The sequence below is a fragment of the Diorhabda carinulata genome, chromosome 11, assembly GCF_026250575.1.
Source record: "Diorhabda carinulata isolate Delta chromosome 11, icDioCari1.1, whole genome shotgun sequence".
In the NCBI taxonomy this organism is placed as follows: Eukaryota; Metazoa; Arthropoda; class Insecta; order Coleoptera; family Chrysomelidae; genus Diorhabda; species Diorhabda carinulata.
Window position 1 is genome coordinate 9,652,259 of NC_079470.1, and position 14,749 is coordinate 9,667,007.

The window sequence follows — 14,749 nt, forward strand, 5'->3', positions numbered from 1 at the left end:
ACATGATTATCATTCAATCTATCCTGTGGCTACCCTATAATTAACTTACCATTTGTAATAATTGTTATATGTGTTACTTTCTGTAAAATATACTTATTCCTATTGTTTCTCCTACTATGACTAATCTCTTGTTTTGTGTTGTTTGTTTTCTGTTTTGATGGTTGTGTCCCACGCCTGCGCCGCTTGAATCCTCCAGGTGCTCAAGGTATTGGTCCAATTCTCTCGTAGAAGAATGTTTTCGCAATAATTTCGCTTACATTTTATTATTAATACCAAATAATTGTATAAATGATTGAATAACGGAAAACTAAACTAAATACTATAACATCACTGAATAAATCGTGTGACTAGCTAAAAGAAAACACATGTTTTTGTCAAAAATCGATTTTATTCATCAGTATAATCTCCTTCAACAGCAATACATTCATTCGATGCCGTACTTGTATAAGAATTTGTCTTTTGTCTCAAAATAGGCTTAAGTATCAGCAATTACTTCTTCATTTGAGCTAAATTTCTCACCGGCTAGCATTTGTTTGAGATCAGCGAATACCCAGTAGTTACTGAAAGCCAAATTTGCACTATATGGTGGATGGGAAAGCAATTCCAACTGTAATTCGTTTCGACATGAGACCGTTTTTCCTTGATATTTGCATACAAACGATCCAACAGCTCTATGTAGTATTCTCTATTGATTGTCTCTCCCTTTTGAAGATAGTTGATGAACAATATTTCATGTGTATTCCCAAATACTGAAGCCACAATCTTCCCAGTTGACTGCTGTGCCTTTGGACGCTTCGGACGTGGTTCACCGTCTGCAGTTCACTCAGATGATGATCGAATTGATTCAGGAGTGAAGTGATGGGTTCATTTTCACATTAATTTTCAAATCTGATGTATTACGTGTAAACATGGCCAAATTGTTGTCAAATGTTCATGCATCATTGTAAACACACTCCCTTCTGATATCTTTATGACCTCAGCAGTCTTACGCAATTTCAATGTACGATTAGATATAATCAATTTGTGGACTTTTTTGATGCTTTCTGAAGTAACCACTTCAATTGTACGACCAGAATGTTCACCATCAACGGTGTCTATACGAACACGCTCAAACCAAGTAAACCAATAACAAATGGTTCTTTTCGATGGTGCAGAACCCGGATAACACTTTTGAAGTCATTGCAGAGCTTGTATACTATTTTTTTTTTCATCAAGAATCAATTGTTTTGAAAATAACGAGAGTAGCTTTACTTAAATGGCTGTCACTTTTTTTTGATTAATCTAAATGTCATGTCATTCACACATAGTCTTTGGAAAGTAGGTACTTCATAAACGGAATATGGATATGACAATGGCAGCGCCATCTGTGTATCAGTCACACGACTTATTGAGTGAAGTAATAATTTGATTAAATCAAATTTCAGTAGCAATTTATTTCCATCAACTCATTATATTGCATGGTAATAAAAAAAAATTTTGATGATGTAGACTTTGGTTATACTTTCATTGGGCTTTTTTTTATCGATAGCTACGTTAAATGCACGTCATTGTAAACCTAGATAGTATCATTTTTAAGTTTCGCTTTTCATGGATATCAAGCTATATGGAAATAAATTGTGAAATTGTTTTGTATTCGCCTGAGATACTCTCAAGCCTGGATTATCATTGAGAGCATTCAGCATAAACATTATTCAAACAGAGATGTTCCTACACACGGCTGATAATTGTATAAACTTAAATATCGACTTCTCACTAGCTTGTGTTTGCAAGTAATTCGTAGCTTGAGCATGCTAATAGGTAATGCTATTTCGTGGTGCTTTTTAAATCAATTAAAATATTCGATAAACTGTAAATTGAAAGTTACCACATCAAAATGACGTGGTAGTCACAAAGGACTCAGCATACTCGTAATAGAAAAATAACGAGCGGCAAAATTCTCCAAAACAAAGTGTGTTACACTTTTCAGCATACAGGGAGAGATTGTGATGTAATTGTCAGAAAACCAATTAATATTACTAATTTTCTCTTTTGATTTCCTCGACTTTTAGCCATTACTAAAACCTGCGCCAAGTGTGATGAAGGTTATTGTGTAGTTATTTCGTGGTAATATTTCTATAGGGTCATGAATATTTATTTATTCAAATTCATGAGCTTGGATACTACTCCGATGGTTCATGTGGCAATATATGTTTCGTTCCCAGGCTATTTCGTCTTTCAAGTTAGAATATTCACTTCTTTTTTCAGATATTACTTTGTTCACGTTGTTCGGTACTTTGAAGTAAGAAATTCTAGTACCATCTAGTAATTTGTCTGATCTTTTGCAATGAATTGTTGGTGAACTGAAAAGTTCGTTTGAAAAAATAACGGTTTTTCGATTCCATAATCTGATACAGTTGTGTTCAAGGGCGACATAACCTTTATAGTGCTCCTACAATTATTGGATACAATTGTTTGTCATTAGCCTCAAAATAGACTTCAGTATCGGCGATTGCCTCTTCATCAATACAACCAGCGAGTATCCAGTTGAAATTTTTTGTAATTTTGTCATCGTTTTTATCAATTTTGGACAGGATACATTATCTTGAAGGAACAGCACTTTTTTTTTGTCAATTTAGGCCATTTTTCGTCTTTTAAACATCGCGTTTATTGCGTGCACCGACCTTAGTGCTTATTTCGCCTCGTTAACATTTAGTAAAGCACTTTTCAACGGTTGATTTTGCTGAAGCAAATACCAAGTAATTTTTATTAAGCCAGACGATAGCTTTAACAGTATTTTTTCCTAGAAGCAATTTTATTCATTTATTCAAATGAGCAGATTGTTTGTTATCGTTTTCACTGTTTATGGTTTCTCCTATTACTAACTTGATCTTGGGTGTAAGAGGCTTTATTATATAAAAGAATCCGTGTAATATTTTCTTCATTTTATGAACAATATATTTGTTTTTTGGGCTATGTCTTATTCGAGATTGAGCAATTTGTAGTTTTAGGCTATTGCTTTATAAATGTCAGTAATTATTTCGATTCCATGGAAAAGTTTTTTCAAACTATGAGTTTATTTTTACAAAAATGCTGGATAGCAATTGGCAGATTTGGCATGTACAGAATTGTGATTAGTTAATATGGTGTGGCTCGTTCACATCTTCTGAATATATTTTCCTTTATTGAACAATGTCGAAAAATATTTGTATAGTGGTATTGAAATTTTTTTCTGGAAACTCTTTCTCTTGTATTGGATATTTGAAGTTTCTTTGTTTGTACTGTATTAATAATGACTAACTTGTTTTATTGTTGCAATATATTGTATGTCATCATGTACTCATCACCATATCGTTTTTTGTTCATACACACAATTCTATATTTACTAAATCCAAGTTGTATATTTGCTAGTTTTGTTATTACTATCAGAATTTATATTACATATTAAAATTAAATCAGCACAAAATTTTCGAGTCAAGCTAGAAGGTTTTCTTGTACATCTTCTGCAGCTTATCACTTTTTCACGTCGGCTTAATTTTTTTGCTAAGGCTCCCATTTCCCCATCTACTTTCTACCCCAGTTTCCTATTTCTTCCTTGTTAGAAATTCCATTGTACTTTTTTTAATCGAAAATTTAATTACTAAACTATAGATCTATGATTCCTTCCATATATCTTTTCAGCTGAACAAGGTGAAGAATTTGGAAATTGACTTTGTGATCCAAAGTTGATCTATCTCTTTCTTTGAATGTAGTATCATCAAATGATTATTGCTATAAGCATTGTAGCTAAGTTTTTCTTAGGAAATTTCCCACAATACATGATTATTTATTTATACGGATATTGATTGTCTTAAATATCTAACCAAAAGACAAATGCTCTGGATTAACTTTAATCTCCAAGCACGGCTGCCCTTTTAAACGACAATCAATTATTTATAAAGGGACCAAATAACTGGTTACCAATTATCCCAACCCAAACATATACAATGATCCTTTCCTGAATTATACGATGCGGATTAGCTTGGTCCCACAAATGTAATTTATACGACTTGATTATACGATTCCTGACAAAACTTGCTTCGTCAGTAATCAACAATTTTCTGTTAAATTCCTTTTTTCTATTTCGTGGAAAGCAAAGTGATAGAATATTTTCCAGAAATTCGTCATAATTGTCACATTGACGAACTAATATTTCTTGTTTAATATAATACCCCATAATTTTCAGTAGGGTTGAATTGAAGACAAATTGCTGATGATGACAACACATTCATAATATTAATATGAATATCTCGGATATGTGGTGTTGTTTTGAATGTCCATAAATGATAAAAGTAGATCATCTGTAAAAAGTAACCATTTCTCACCCAATTCCCTACTTTTCTCTATTATTATTATGCATTGCAACGAAGTCTGTTAGGAATTATAAAGCTAATTGACTGTTAATGGATTTGCAATTAAGATTCCCCAGCCGCTAATCATAATCTTCCTCATGAATAACTAATTTATGAGATTGTAGTATCACACTTTCAAGTTTATTCATCATGTTGTTATTCATCTGTAATTATACAAATTTCATTCCATAGTAGATAGAGAAGAAACTAATGACTCTGTGGCGAGTACGCTAAGTGCCCTTGCATTTAAAAATATAGGTACACATTTTTCTGAAAAACTTGATTGATCCTCTTCAATATACCTGCAATACCTCTAGGTTTTGGTAAGTAGGTGAGTTTTGTCCCACGTTCAGCAAGACTTGAGCACGTGCACATCGATATTATCATCATGCCTTTGTCAGAAGGATACCGCTTGACCTGCGTAGATCGTTTTCATCACTGGCCAGTAGCTGTTCCAATGATGAATCAAGAAGGCGAGAAGATTACTCGCGCCTTCTGGAAGGGCTGGATCAGCAGCTATGGGGCGCTGTTGACGTTAATGGATCAGGGAAAGTAATTCGAATCGGATTTACTCCGATCATTCAACCAATTTACGGGCCCGGAATGGTAGAGCGATTCCACAAGAGGTTCAAGTTCAAAGCAGCGATACTTTGCCATAAAAATGACCAATATTATCGGTCGACATGGGCATCCGAGCGACAGAATGCGAAGACATAGGTATTTCACCTTTCGAAATGCTATTCGAATAGCCCATGCGTTTATCCGAGGAATTCTTGAAGCCGGCGAGCCCTAATAATGAACCAATACCTATCAAGCGATATGACACACATACACCGTTCGTCTTTCAATATGTGGCCACAGGCTTTTCTATGCTACAGCGGTGTAAAGAACTTATTGCTCATACCTTACGAAGTGATTGAACGAGGGGAGAAAACTTTCATTATCCAACACGTTGAACGAGACTATCAGACAACAATATCGTGACTATCGAACTATGAAGTCAACAGGCAACAGTGACAGCCCAAAATCCGAAACAGCAGCCTAACAATAACCATCCATAGCCGACGGACTTCTCGGGAATGAACGATGCACCAGCTCAATAACATTAGCAGTAGGAACATCTGTATAGATGAGCGAGCGACGAGTTTGCCTCGTACATCCTCTACAATATACCTGATACACTTTTTAAAAAAAACCAATATAACTACCTGCTCATGGTTCCATACTTACTCAGGCGAGGCGTTTGGAACCAAGGAGAAATTCATTTACTCTTGGGACAGCCAAGCGATCAAAACTCGAACTCCAAGATCCAAGCAAAGTATATTGTTCTGTTGATGTATATTTAGTAAGTTTAAGTTAACGAAGTTCGTTTATTGTGCTACCTCTTCACTATCCTCCTTGGCACCAAGACTAGCGTCCATAATTCGATTAATTTAAATTATTGGCAGAAATTGTAGGGTGGATTATGGGAATTTGAAATGGATGGTACTACATTGAAGATAATCGTTGAATAGGAAAACAACTTCGAATAAAAAACATTTACTTGTATTTAAGATCTAATATCAATTTAGTGTAGTATCACGTGGGACTTAAGGGTATATTATATTTTCAATGTTTCGACGGAGAGCTACGGTTTGGGCGAACACCTGGTCCGGGTATTGACCGGATTGAGGAAAACTAGAAATATACTGAAAGGCTTGGTGATGCCATACAGTGTCCGACCAGGAGCCCAAGTGTTAGTGTTTTCGCTTGAGTGTTCTCCACTTGCCAGGACCAGGCTTTTCTCGCTCTACGTTTATCCAACACTTCAGTCTTCACATGGTGTGCTTCGAACCCTCTGTAGAAGAAAGGATTGACCTTTAGGCCGATGCTTAAGATATTTATCAACAAAAAACAAAACCAGGGACGGTTAGATAATTACTCCCAACAAAGATTTCTCATTGGTATTTTGTTTTTGAATGTGTACCCACATCTTCTCTAGAAGTTTATCAAATTTCAATCGAATATATTGGACTTCCATATCTAGAGTCAGTGCCTTTCTCATCACTAAAACATGTTGTAACAAACCTTCTTATTTTGTCCAGTCTTGCGGTCATGGGGAAATATAATTGGACTTCTTTGAAAGACTTAGTGAGCCACAAAAAACAATTAATACCGATATTTGATGATTTTCATTATATTTTGCAGAAATTCACTTTTCTTTTATCTGTTGTTAACCATTTTTCAACACCTTATTCTTAAAGATCCAAACATCGTACGTATTTACAATTATTTTCAATTTTTAGTAACGGCATGAAGTGCCTTTCTCATTTTATCAACTGAAACTTTTTTGCATGCGTTGAGTCTGATGATTTCAGTTTAACTTTATGTTGTGAAATATTAAAATTTTGAAGTAGAAAATAGTTTGCATGGTAGGGGTAAACTGAATATTAAGCTCCAATTCTTCTTTCTTATCCTTGTACAAAGGTTTGCACAAAATTCGTTCGAAATAATGTTTCTTCAACGATTTTGGGTAGTTTGAGAAACTAAGATTAGAAAAATTGTTCAGACAACAGAAGTGTGATTATGAAAAAAAAATTGTGAACAATAAATTTTGATAAGATTCCGCTACAAGCGACACTTGCTTGATAGATAAAATCAGTAAATAGTCAAAGTCGAATACACTTTTAACAAATTCAAAATTCAAAGTCCATTTCTGAGTAGTTGTAAAAAAATAAAAGGTCTAACTACTGCTGCTTCCCTAACTGAAGTTACATCTACTAGTGAAGTAAATTGAAGTACTGTACATTGGGTGTTGAATAATAGATATTCCGCCCGTTATTTAAGTCATTAACATCAGCGACAAAAGTACGATCTAAACAAATTTGGAGGGTTCTAGATCCTCATATTTTTCGTGAAAACATACACAGTGACCTAGAAAAATTAAGGAATCCTCGTAAAACACATCAGTGGGTTTTGTTTTTCAAATACCTACTTAGGAGGTGTGAATTTTGAAATTTTAAAGAATAATCCTAACGGAAGGAAGATGATATTTGAATAAGGAATATCTTAATAGACGGATCGAACGCTTAGGCTGGAAATATATCAATAAAAATTGTGAAATATAAACGAAAAGAGTAAAAGTCAAATAATTAGGCATGGAAAGAAGAGTTTGCATGAGAAATATTGCTAAAACTACTAAAACACACGACGGAATGTGTCGGCGTTTAATATTCATTCAGGATATACGATGGTTGATTGGAAAACTTCCGACCTAAAAAAACGTTTTGTTTCATAATGACTTTCCATTTTAGGACTTATTTTACCTAAATAGCGCCAAAGACGCATAGGAACCATTCATTCGAATGCGTTTATCGCCCAAAGTGAGCAAACGTGGCACATAATAAAAGGATAGCTTACAGGTGCATAATTATTCAGTCAGTATCCAACGGTCGACCACTACTATTTCAGAAACGTTTCTCCGAACGGTAGTCATCCATCAAGATAATACAGCTACGTTTGAATTCAGTAACCCAAAGTTTTAGAGTCTCCGTTCTCATTGTCTAACTCGTTTTCCATTTAAGTAGGCATATTGCCTTTTAAGAACAAAGCTGATAGCTCGAAACTCAGTTCCTTCATTTTCAGAAAGATCTCCATTACGACTCACTCGTTTCAAACAGAAACTGAGCGTTCAAAATAGCTGAAATGTCAATGCTGATATCTTCAGTCTGATGTTGGAAACTTTTCACACAACTATTATATATTGAACTCAAACATTAAGTCGCAGAAATATTCGCGTTCATTCCATTATTAACCTCTGCTTCTCTTTTGCCTTAATGGTCTTGCACTGGACCCATATAAGTATTTCAGTCACTTCTCACATTTTTTTTTTGTATTTTGATCAATCCCTAGATTAATGAAAACTGCAAAAGTGAAAAATTAAAACAAAGTTGCTACTATCTTGTTCCCAAAGCTTTGCGATCAAACAAATAACATCCATTTCGTCCATAATTTCTCAACTTCCTGTCCATAAACTCTCCAAGCTCAATTTGCATAATAACTTTCGAATTCTCGCTTTCTCCCTTTTGTTTCCAATCTTCCAAAGTATTATGAACGGCATTTATCAATATTTTCTCGAGAGAAATGAAATCTCTGAAGATCTTAATTTTACTAAAGCCAAACGAAACATTGAGTTTACTTTCTTAAAATTACTTACAGGGAAATATTTTGGACTTCTCTTTATAGCTAGGATAATTGAATTTGATGAATTAAATAAATTATAAAAGCTTCAATTTTTAATTGAAGTCTCTACCATAACTTAATGGTGATAAAGTTCTATATATTTGATATAAAACTCTTGTAACATAACAAAATAATGGGACTAACATTCTTGGTGTTAAATACTAGTTATAAAAAAATCATCAGTTAAATAAAAGCATGTGATCTAATACTTAGATCAATGAACTGAGATAAAAGTTTCTGAACAATGTTAAAAGATATATTATACGGAATGGATGTAGGACGAATTATTCGAATAAAGATAAGAGACCAAACCATTCGGCAATAACAAGTTCTTCGATGTCCTTTGTAATCCACTTCACGGGTTCTCATTAGCACTAGAATTGAATTAGAAGATCGAAACGTATACTGAATATCATCATTAATGAAATAATAGTTATTTTCAATTTAAATGGTGCATAGCTGATTTCATATTCTGTTTTATTGCTTTGAATGTTATCTTAGTACGTCACTATTATGAGAAATAATCGTTATTTCACATGAGGTAAGATTTTCAACACAAGTGATTTATAAAAGCTTGCCGCATTTAAAGCTTGGTTGCAAAGAGTGCTTTTAATTTGATACAGAAGTGATAATTCCATTTTCGCTCTTTTTCCTTAGACTATGGCTGCTACAAAAAGAAACGCCGGACTGACGTCTGCAGTGCCGAGGGCTACTTTGAACGACGAAGAACTGGTGAGTTTTTTTAAGTAATCTAATATCTTAGAAATCCATTGAAATAATATCACACATTAGCACTCTGCTCTTAATTTCCATATAGAATTTATGAAGTTTCGCTTCATATTTTTTAATTTAAATTTTTTTAGATTCGCAAAGTTTAAAACTCAATTCCTGAATTTGAAGTTTCCTTACCGAAGCGGTAAGCCGATAATTCGTTATGAGAAAATTTTTGTGCTAAAAGTTTCAACTTGTATCGAAATTCAGATTCTGAATTTCATCTGGATATTATCAAGAAATAAAAAATAGTTTATGTAAAGTTAAACAACACTCTCTTTTAGACTGGGTCAAAAAAGAATTGATGCGAAAAGATGGTGCTTAAACAATCAATTTTTAACAGTGTACAGAGGTGAAAATAAAATATCTGATAAACTGATGGAACTTAAAGTACCCTCATAGAAAGTGAGGTGTTCGGCAAATCTAAAGATATCTTGAAAATGTGACACCAGACGTTTGTTCCAAGTGTGTTGGTCTTTATACCAATATCCTCGTGATATTAATTTTTTAATAATATTTATTTCACTAATGATATGTAACTAGCGTTACTTTGAAGGTCATATGATTTTACGTAAATTATGGAATTGTTGTGTACAATTAATGAAATTAATGGAAGAAGGACATGTAGAAACAATGATGTATCTGTTTTGGTGAAGTAGTTCAATATGTACATTAGACTTGATCTGTAATTATAGTTATTATTCATCCAACGATTGTATTTATACCAAACCCACTTTAACCCATTTCCATCAAACATAGTCTACAAAGTACAACTGATTTATTTAATGTTTATTGTAAAGCGTAGGCTGGAAAAATAAGAAAACGACTATTTTTTAACGATTCTTTGTAAAATATCATTCAAACATTCAAACAATTATAGTGAAAATTTGATTGATGATTAATGATGATGATTAATAATAATATTAAGGGGTGTATCGTTACGACTATTGATTTTTTGGCGGTAATCGCATTTTTTATTCAAAACTCGTCAATCTAAAAAATTTTAGCCATGAGTATTCTTATAACAAATAAAATTTCCTAGAAAAAAGTAAATTAATATAAAAAAAGCCGTTTCCTTGTAATCGTGCGTTAAACATTGATTTTTTTAATTTTACGTTTCGATTTTGAATTTTTGTAACCAGCAAAAATATCAATATTCTTACAGTTTAGGATTCTTATTTTCAAAGTAAATTTAATTCTCTACAAAAAGGTTTCTCAACATTTTTAATTAGATTCCCTCCTTTTAAAGTTATTCGAAAACTTTTTTTAGTTGAACAACTATTGAACAAATCATGAAAATTAATCAAATAGAAAAATAATTATTCAATTTGGGTATTTTTTCCGATTTTCTCTAATAGCTAAAAACAAATAGTGAGACACTTGTAATCCTCAATTACTGATACACCACGTTCTGCAACATCCTTGACGAAGAAATTAAATAAATTACTTTTGAATTTAACTTCAAAGTCGAATCACTTTGAAAGAAGTGAATTTAATTGAAAATGTTTGTAAACTTTTTCTGTAGAGAATTAAGTTTCCTTTTACAAATAGGAATTTTGAATTGTGAAAATATTAATATTTCTGGTAGTTACAAAAATTCAAAATCGAAACACATAATTGAATAAATAAATTAATGTTCAAGGCACGATTACAAAGAAACGGTTTTTTTACATTAATTTAGAAAGAGAGCTTTTTTTTTACGATATTTTGTAGAAGAATACGTATCGTTGAAATTTTTTACATTTGTAATTGACGAGTTTTGAATAAAAAATGCGATTACTGTTAAAAAATCAATAGTTGTAATGATACACCCCTTATTAAAGACTCACACTTTCACGATAATTTTTCTTATTACCGTGTATGATATTTTAAAAACATCGTTAAAAAAATAGTCGTTTTCTTATTGGCCCAGTCTACGCTTTATAATAAAAATTAAATAAATCAGTTGTACTTTGAAGACGATGTTTGATGGAAATGGGTTAAAGTGGGTTTGGTTCAAATACAATCATTAAATGGATAATAACTATAATTATGGATCAAAAGATTGGAAAATAATTGGAAAATAACAATCTGTTAGTGAAGCCTAATGTATGTACATATTGAACTACTGCGCCAAAACAGACATATCATTGTTTCTAATTGTCCTTCTTCCATAGCCACAAATTTCATTGTACACAACAATTTCATAATCAAAGTAACACTAAAAATGATGATATGATGATAATATATATATGACAAATTGTTATTTTATTGGCTCTCTTTAGCTATCTTTAGTAAGATTTGCTGAATGCTCCAAGAACATTTCAAAATATTCGTGAATGTTATTCAAATATGTTGTATCAGTAAATTAGACATTTTATCTTCTCTTCTGTTGAAAATTCAAGAAATTTGATTGTTTAGGTACGTCTTCTCGCATAAATTTTTATCAAGAATATAATTTTCTTTCAAATGGATAGTGAAATAGTTTTTCATATATAGTGCATACTGTCTGAATTTCAATGTATAACGAAAATTATTCACTTAAGTGGAAAATACTTGGTGGAGCTGTAGAGTTAGTGGGTGATATGTTCCATAACACGATTTTATAATCCTAAATAATAGCAAGATGAGGTTCGCGGAAGCGATTTTGTTGTTAGCTTCCATAATTCACCTTCCCAACGATATTTATCCTGTAAATCCAATCTAATAACGCGTACTCCATTGGAATATTAGTTTACTAAATCAAAATAGAAATTTACTTAAGAGATTATTTGTTATTCTGATGTGGCAGTTTTTCAGTTTGTCACTCGATATTAACTAGAAAACTTCGATGCAATATCGATATACTCAAGAACTTTAAGATTAACGCCTACGATATATTGTTTCAATTATATTAAAACAAAAATATTCCATGTCAAAACTTTATTCTATAAAAAACAAGAGATATAACAAAGACATATAGTGTCACATTGCATAATGTAAATCTGAATAGCGATTGTCCTGTCCTTTGTATAGATTCGCAGGTATTTATATATATTTTCTCAAAAACCTCAACAGTCCTTCTAACTCGCTTTTGAGTATAGTGCCCGTAATAGCATTCAAATTCATATTTACGTTTTGATCCATCCATTTTGACTTGGATTTCTACTGTTCTAGTACTCTGAATCCTTAGGTTTCTGTAGCTATCGAACTCCAACCCTGCCAGAAATATCACTGGAAAGTGACTCTTGGCTTGGAGGTCGTCTTCATCTAAATTTTCCTCGTCGATTCCACAATCTTCTGCAGGAGGAATAATTGAGATATCAACATTACAAATTTTGCAGAAAAATATATCAATTTTCCAACGTTATCTCCTTTTAGCTCCATACACTTTTCCCAGACATGTTTTTATAATAAGAATCGTCAAGCTCCGCATAATAGCCATTAACTGCCGACATCACTTCTTCATTGTTAAAAAATCTTTGAACACCGAGCCATTTTCTCATGTTTAGGAACAGAAAATAATCCGAGAGGGCCAAATCTGGCGAATAAGGTGCGTGAGATAGCAATTCAAACTTTATCATGATGTATGATCTGGTGCATTGATGAAAAAACAATTTCTTAAGCCAAATGCGGCCATTTTGTTTGATTACTTCGATAAAACGTTGCAATAAGTTTTCATAATACTGGCCGTTGATAGTTTCTCCTTTTTCAAGATAGTCGATGAAAATTATCCCACGCGTATCCCAAAAATCGACGCTATGCCCTTGTCTACAGATGGAACGGTCTTTGCCTTCTTTGAAGCCTGTTTCTGTCTATTGTTTTGATTGTTCTTTTGTTTCGGAAGAAAGTGATGGAACCACATTTCATACATGGTTAATGGAACGGCGCGAAAATTCGGCTTTTTTTCAATCAAACATTGCCAAACACTCGATTAAATCTTTTTCAAGAAGTTGGTTTTGTTTCATTCTGAGCAAACGCAATATCCAAAATTTTTAAGTGCTTACTATGTCTACTAGCTGTCGCACTTTGAGACGACGATTATCCAGTACCGCTTTGTGGATTCTCTTCAACATTTTTGGAGTCCTCCCATAATTTAGTCGACCACTGCGATGCTGGTGTTCGCAGGTCTTATGGCCTCGTTTAAACTCTGCTGCCCCATATTTTACTGTTGATAACGAAAGGACAGTCTCACCCAAAGTAGAATCTAGTTCAGCTCTTATATTGGTTAGTCGAAGACCTAAGACCAAATACTAAACAACGTGGCGTCTTCAAGCTTGAAACATATGCAGAATAGATTGAGTACTTTCTGATACAAATGTATTTTTAAGGAAATAACGTCATCTCTAGGTCAGGTCAGGTACTTCTTGGACCAACCTCGTTCACTAATAATACTTTAAAGCTATCTAATCTCAACTTTATTTCATTAATTTCTAAATTATTTGTGAATAACTAATTTAGTTAATTCTGAAATGTCATTATGCAAAACACAGACTCATCAAATTTGATTACGTTTTGAAGAGAAAATGAAATTTTCACATTCCTAAACATTTTCCATTATTATGATAGTAGACGAAGGGTTGTCCTATTTAGTCGAATGTTCTACAGCACGTGAAAATTGGAAATTATGAAGATTTCATTATAATAAGGTGATGACAGCGACTATGAGAGTGAGAAAGCTGAATTTGTGTGTTTTTGCTGCACCGTTAAAGCGAAATTATTAATGGATGTACTGATTTAAACTACCGTCGCTGATTATGGTTTTTGCCATATAATATGCTAACGAGTTGATGGGTTTTCAACAGGAAAAGGAAACGGGCAGTGTTAAATTAATGAGAAACGGGGCATTTTAGATAAATTTATAAATATGGTCTAGAAATTTTAAGAATATTTGAACAAGCTCGAAATAAGCTATGTATGGTGAGTTAGTTTAAAGTATGTCGTTATATAAATTTCATTGAAATATACAGAACAGGATCCTGACCGCAGATTAATCAATAGAAGAAAAAAACGCATCTCGTAAAGTCTATTAAAAGGAAGACCTAAACGATTCATATCTAAATATTGGATGTTTTGTTAAAAAATAGAAAAATTTCACTTGCAACGAAAATAAATGTCTTTTCCCACCAAGATGCAACTATAAAGCGACTGAGGAAACCCTTAGTGTTGGATCTATAATTTTACATGATTATTTTCATGTGAGAAAAATTATTACTCGGTGGGTGCCACATATGCTTAACTAATCCTGAGTAAAATTACGCAGGAAGCGTCAGAAATAATAAATAAAGTTGGATCTCTAATCTCTAAAATATTAGTAGTAGTCATTGAACTTCCACCCTATACATTTTATATGATTTATGAGGTATATGAAGAAATTCTTCTGATTTTTCACAAAAGGTAGCTCAGTAATTGGAGTTTGCTTACTAAAAAAA

The 14,749-nt window shown here is 32.8% G+C and overlaps 1 protein-coding gene across 1 annotated transcript in view; it reads left to right on the plus strand.

Annotated features, from left to right (window-relative positions):
- Positions 1-14,749, plus strand: part of LOC130899758 (protein unc-13 homolog A) — a 179,597-nt gene that overhangs the window by 77,167 nt on the left and 87,681 nt on the right. Inside the window, exon 6 of the mRNA XM_057809940.1 lies at positions 9,246-9,320. Coding sequence (XP_057665923.1) covers positions 9,246-9,320 — 75 coding nt within the window. The remainder of the gene's footprint in view (positions 1-9,245; positions 9,321-14,749) is intronic.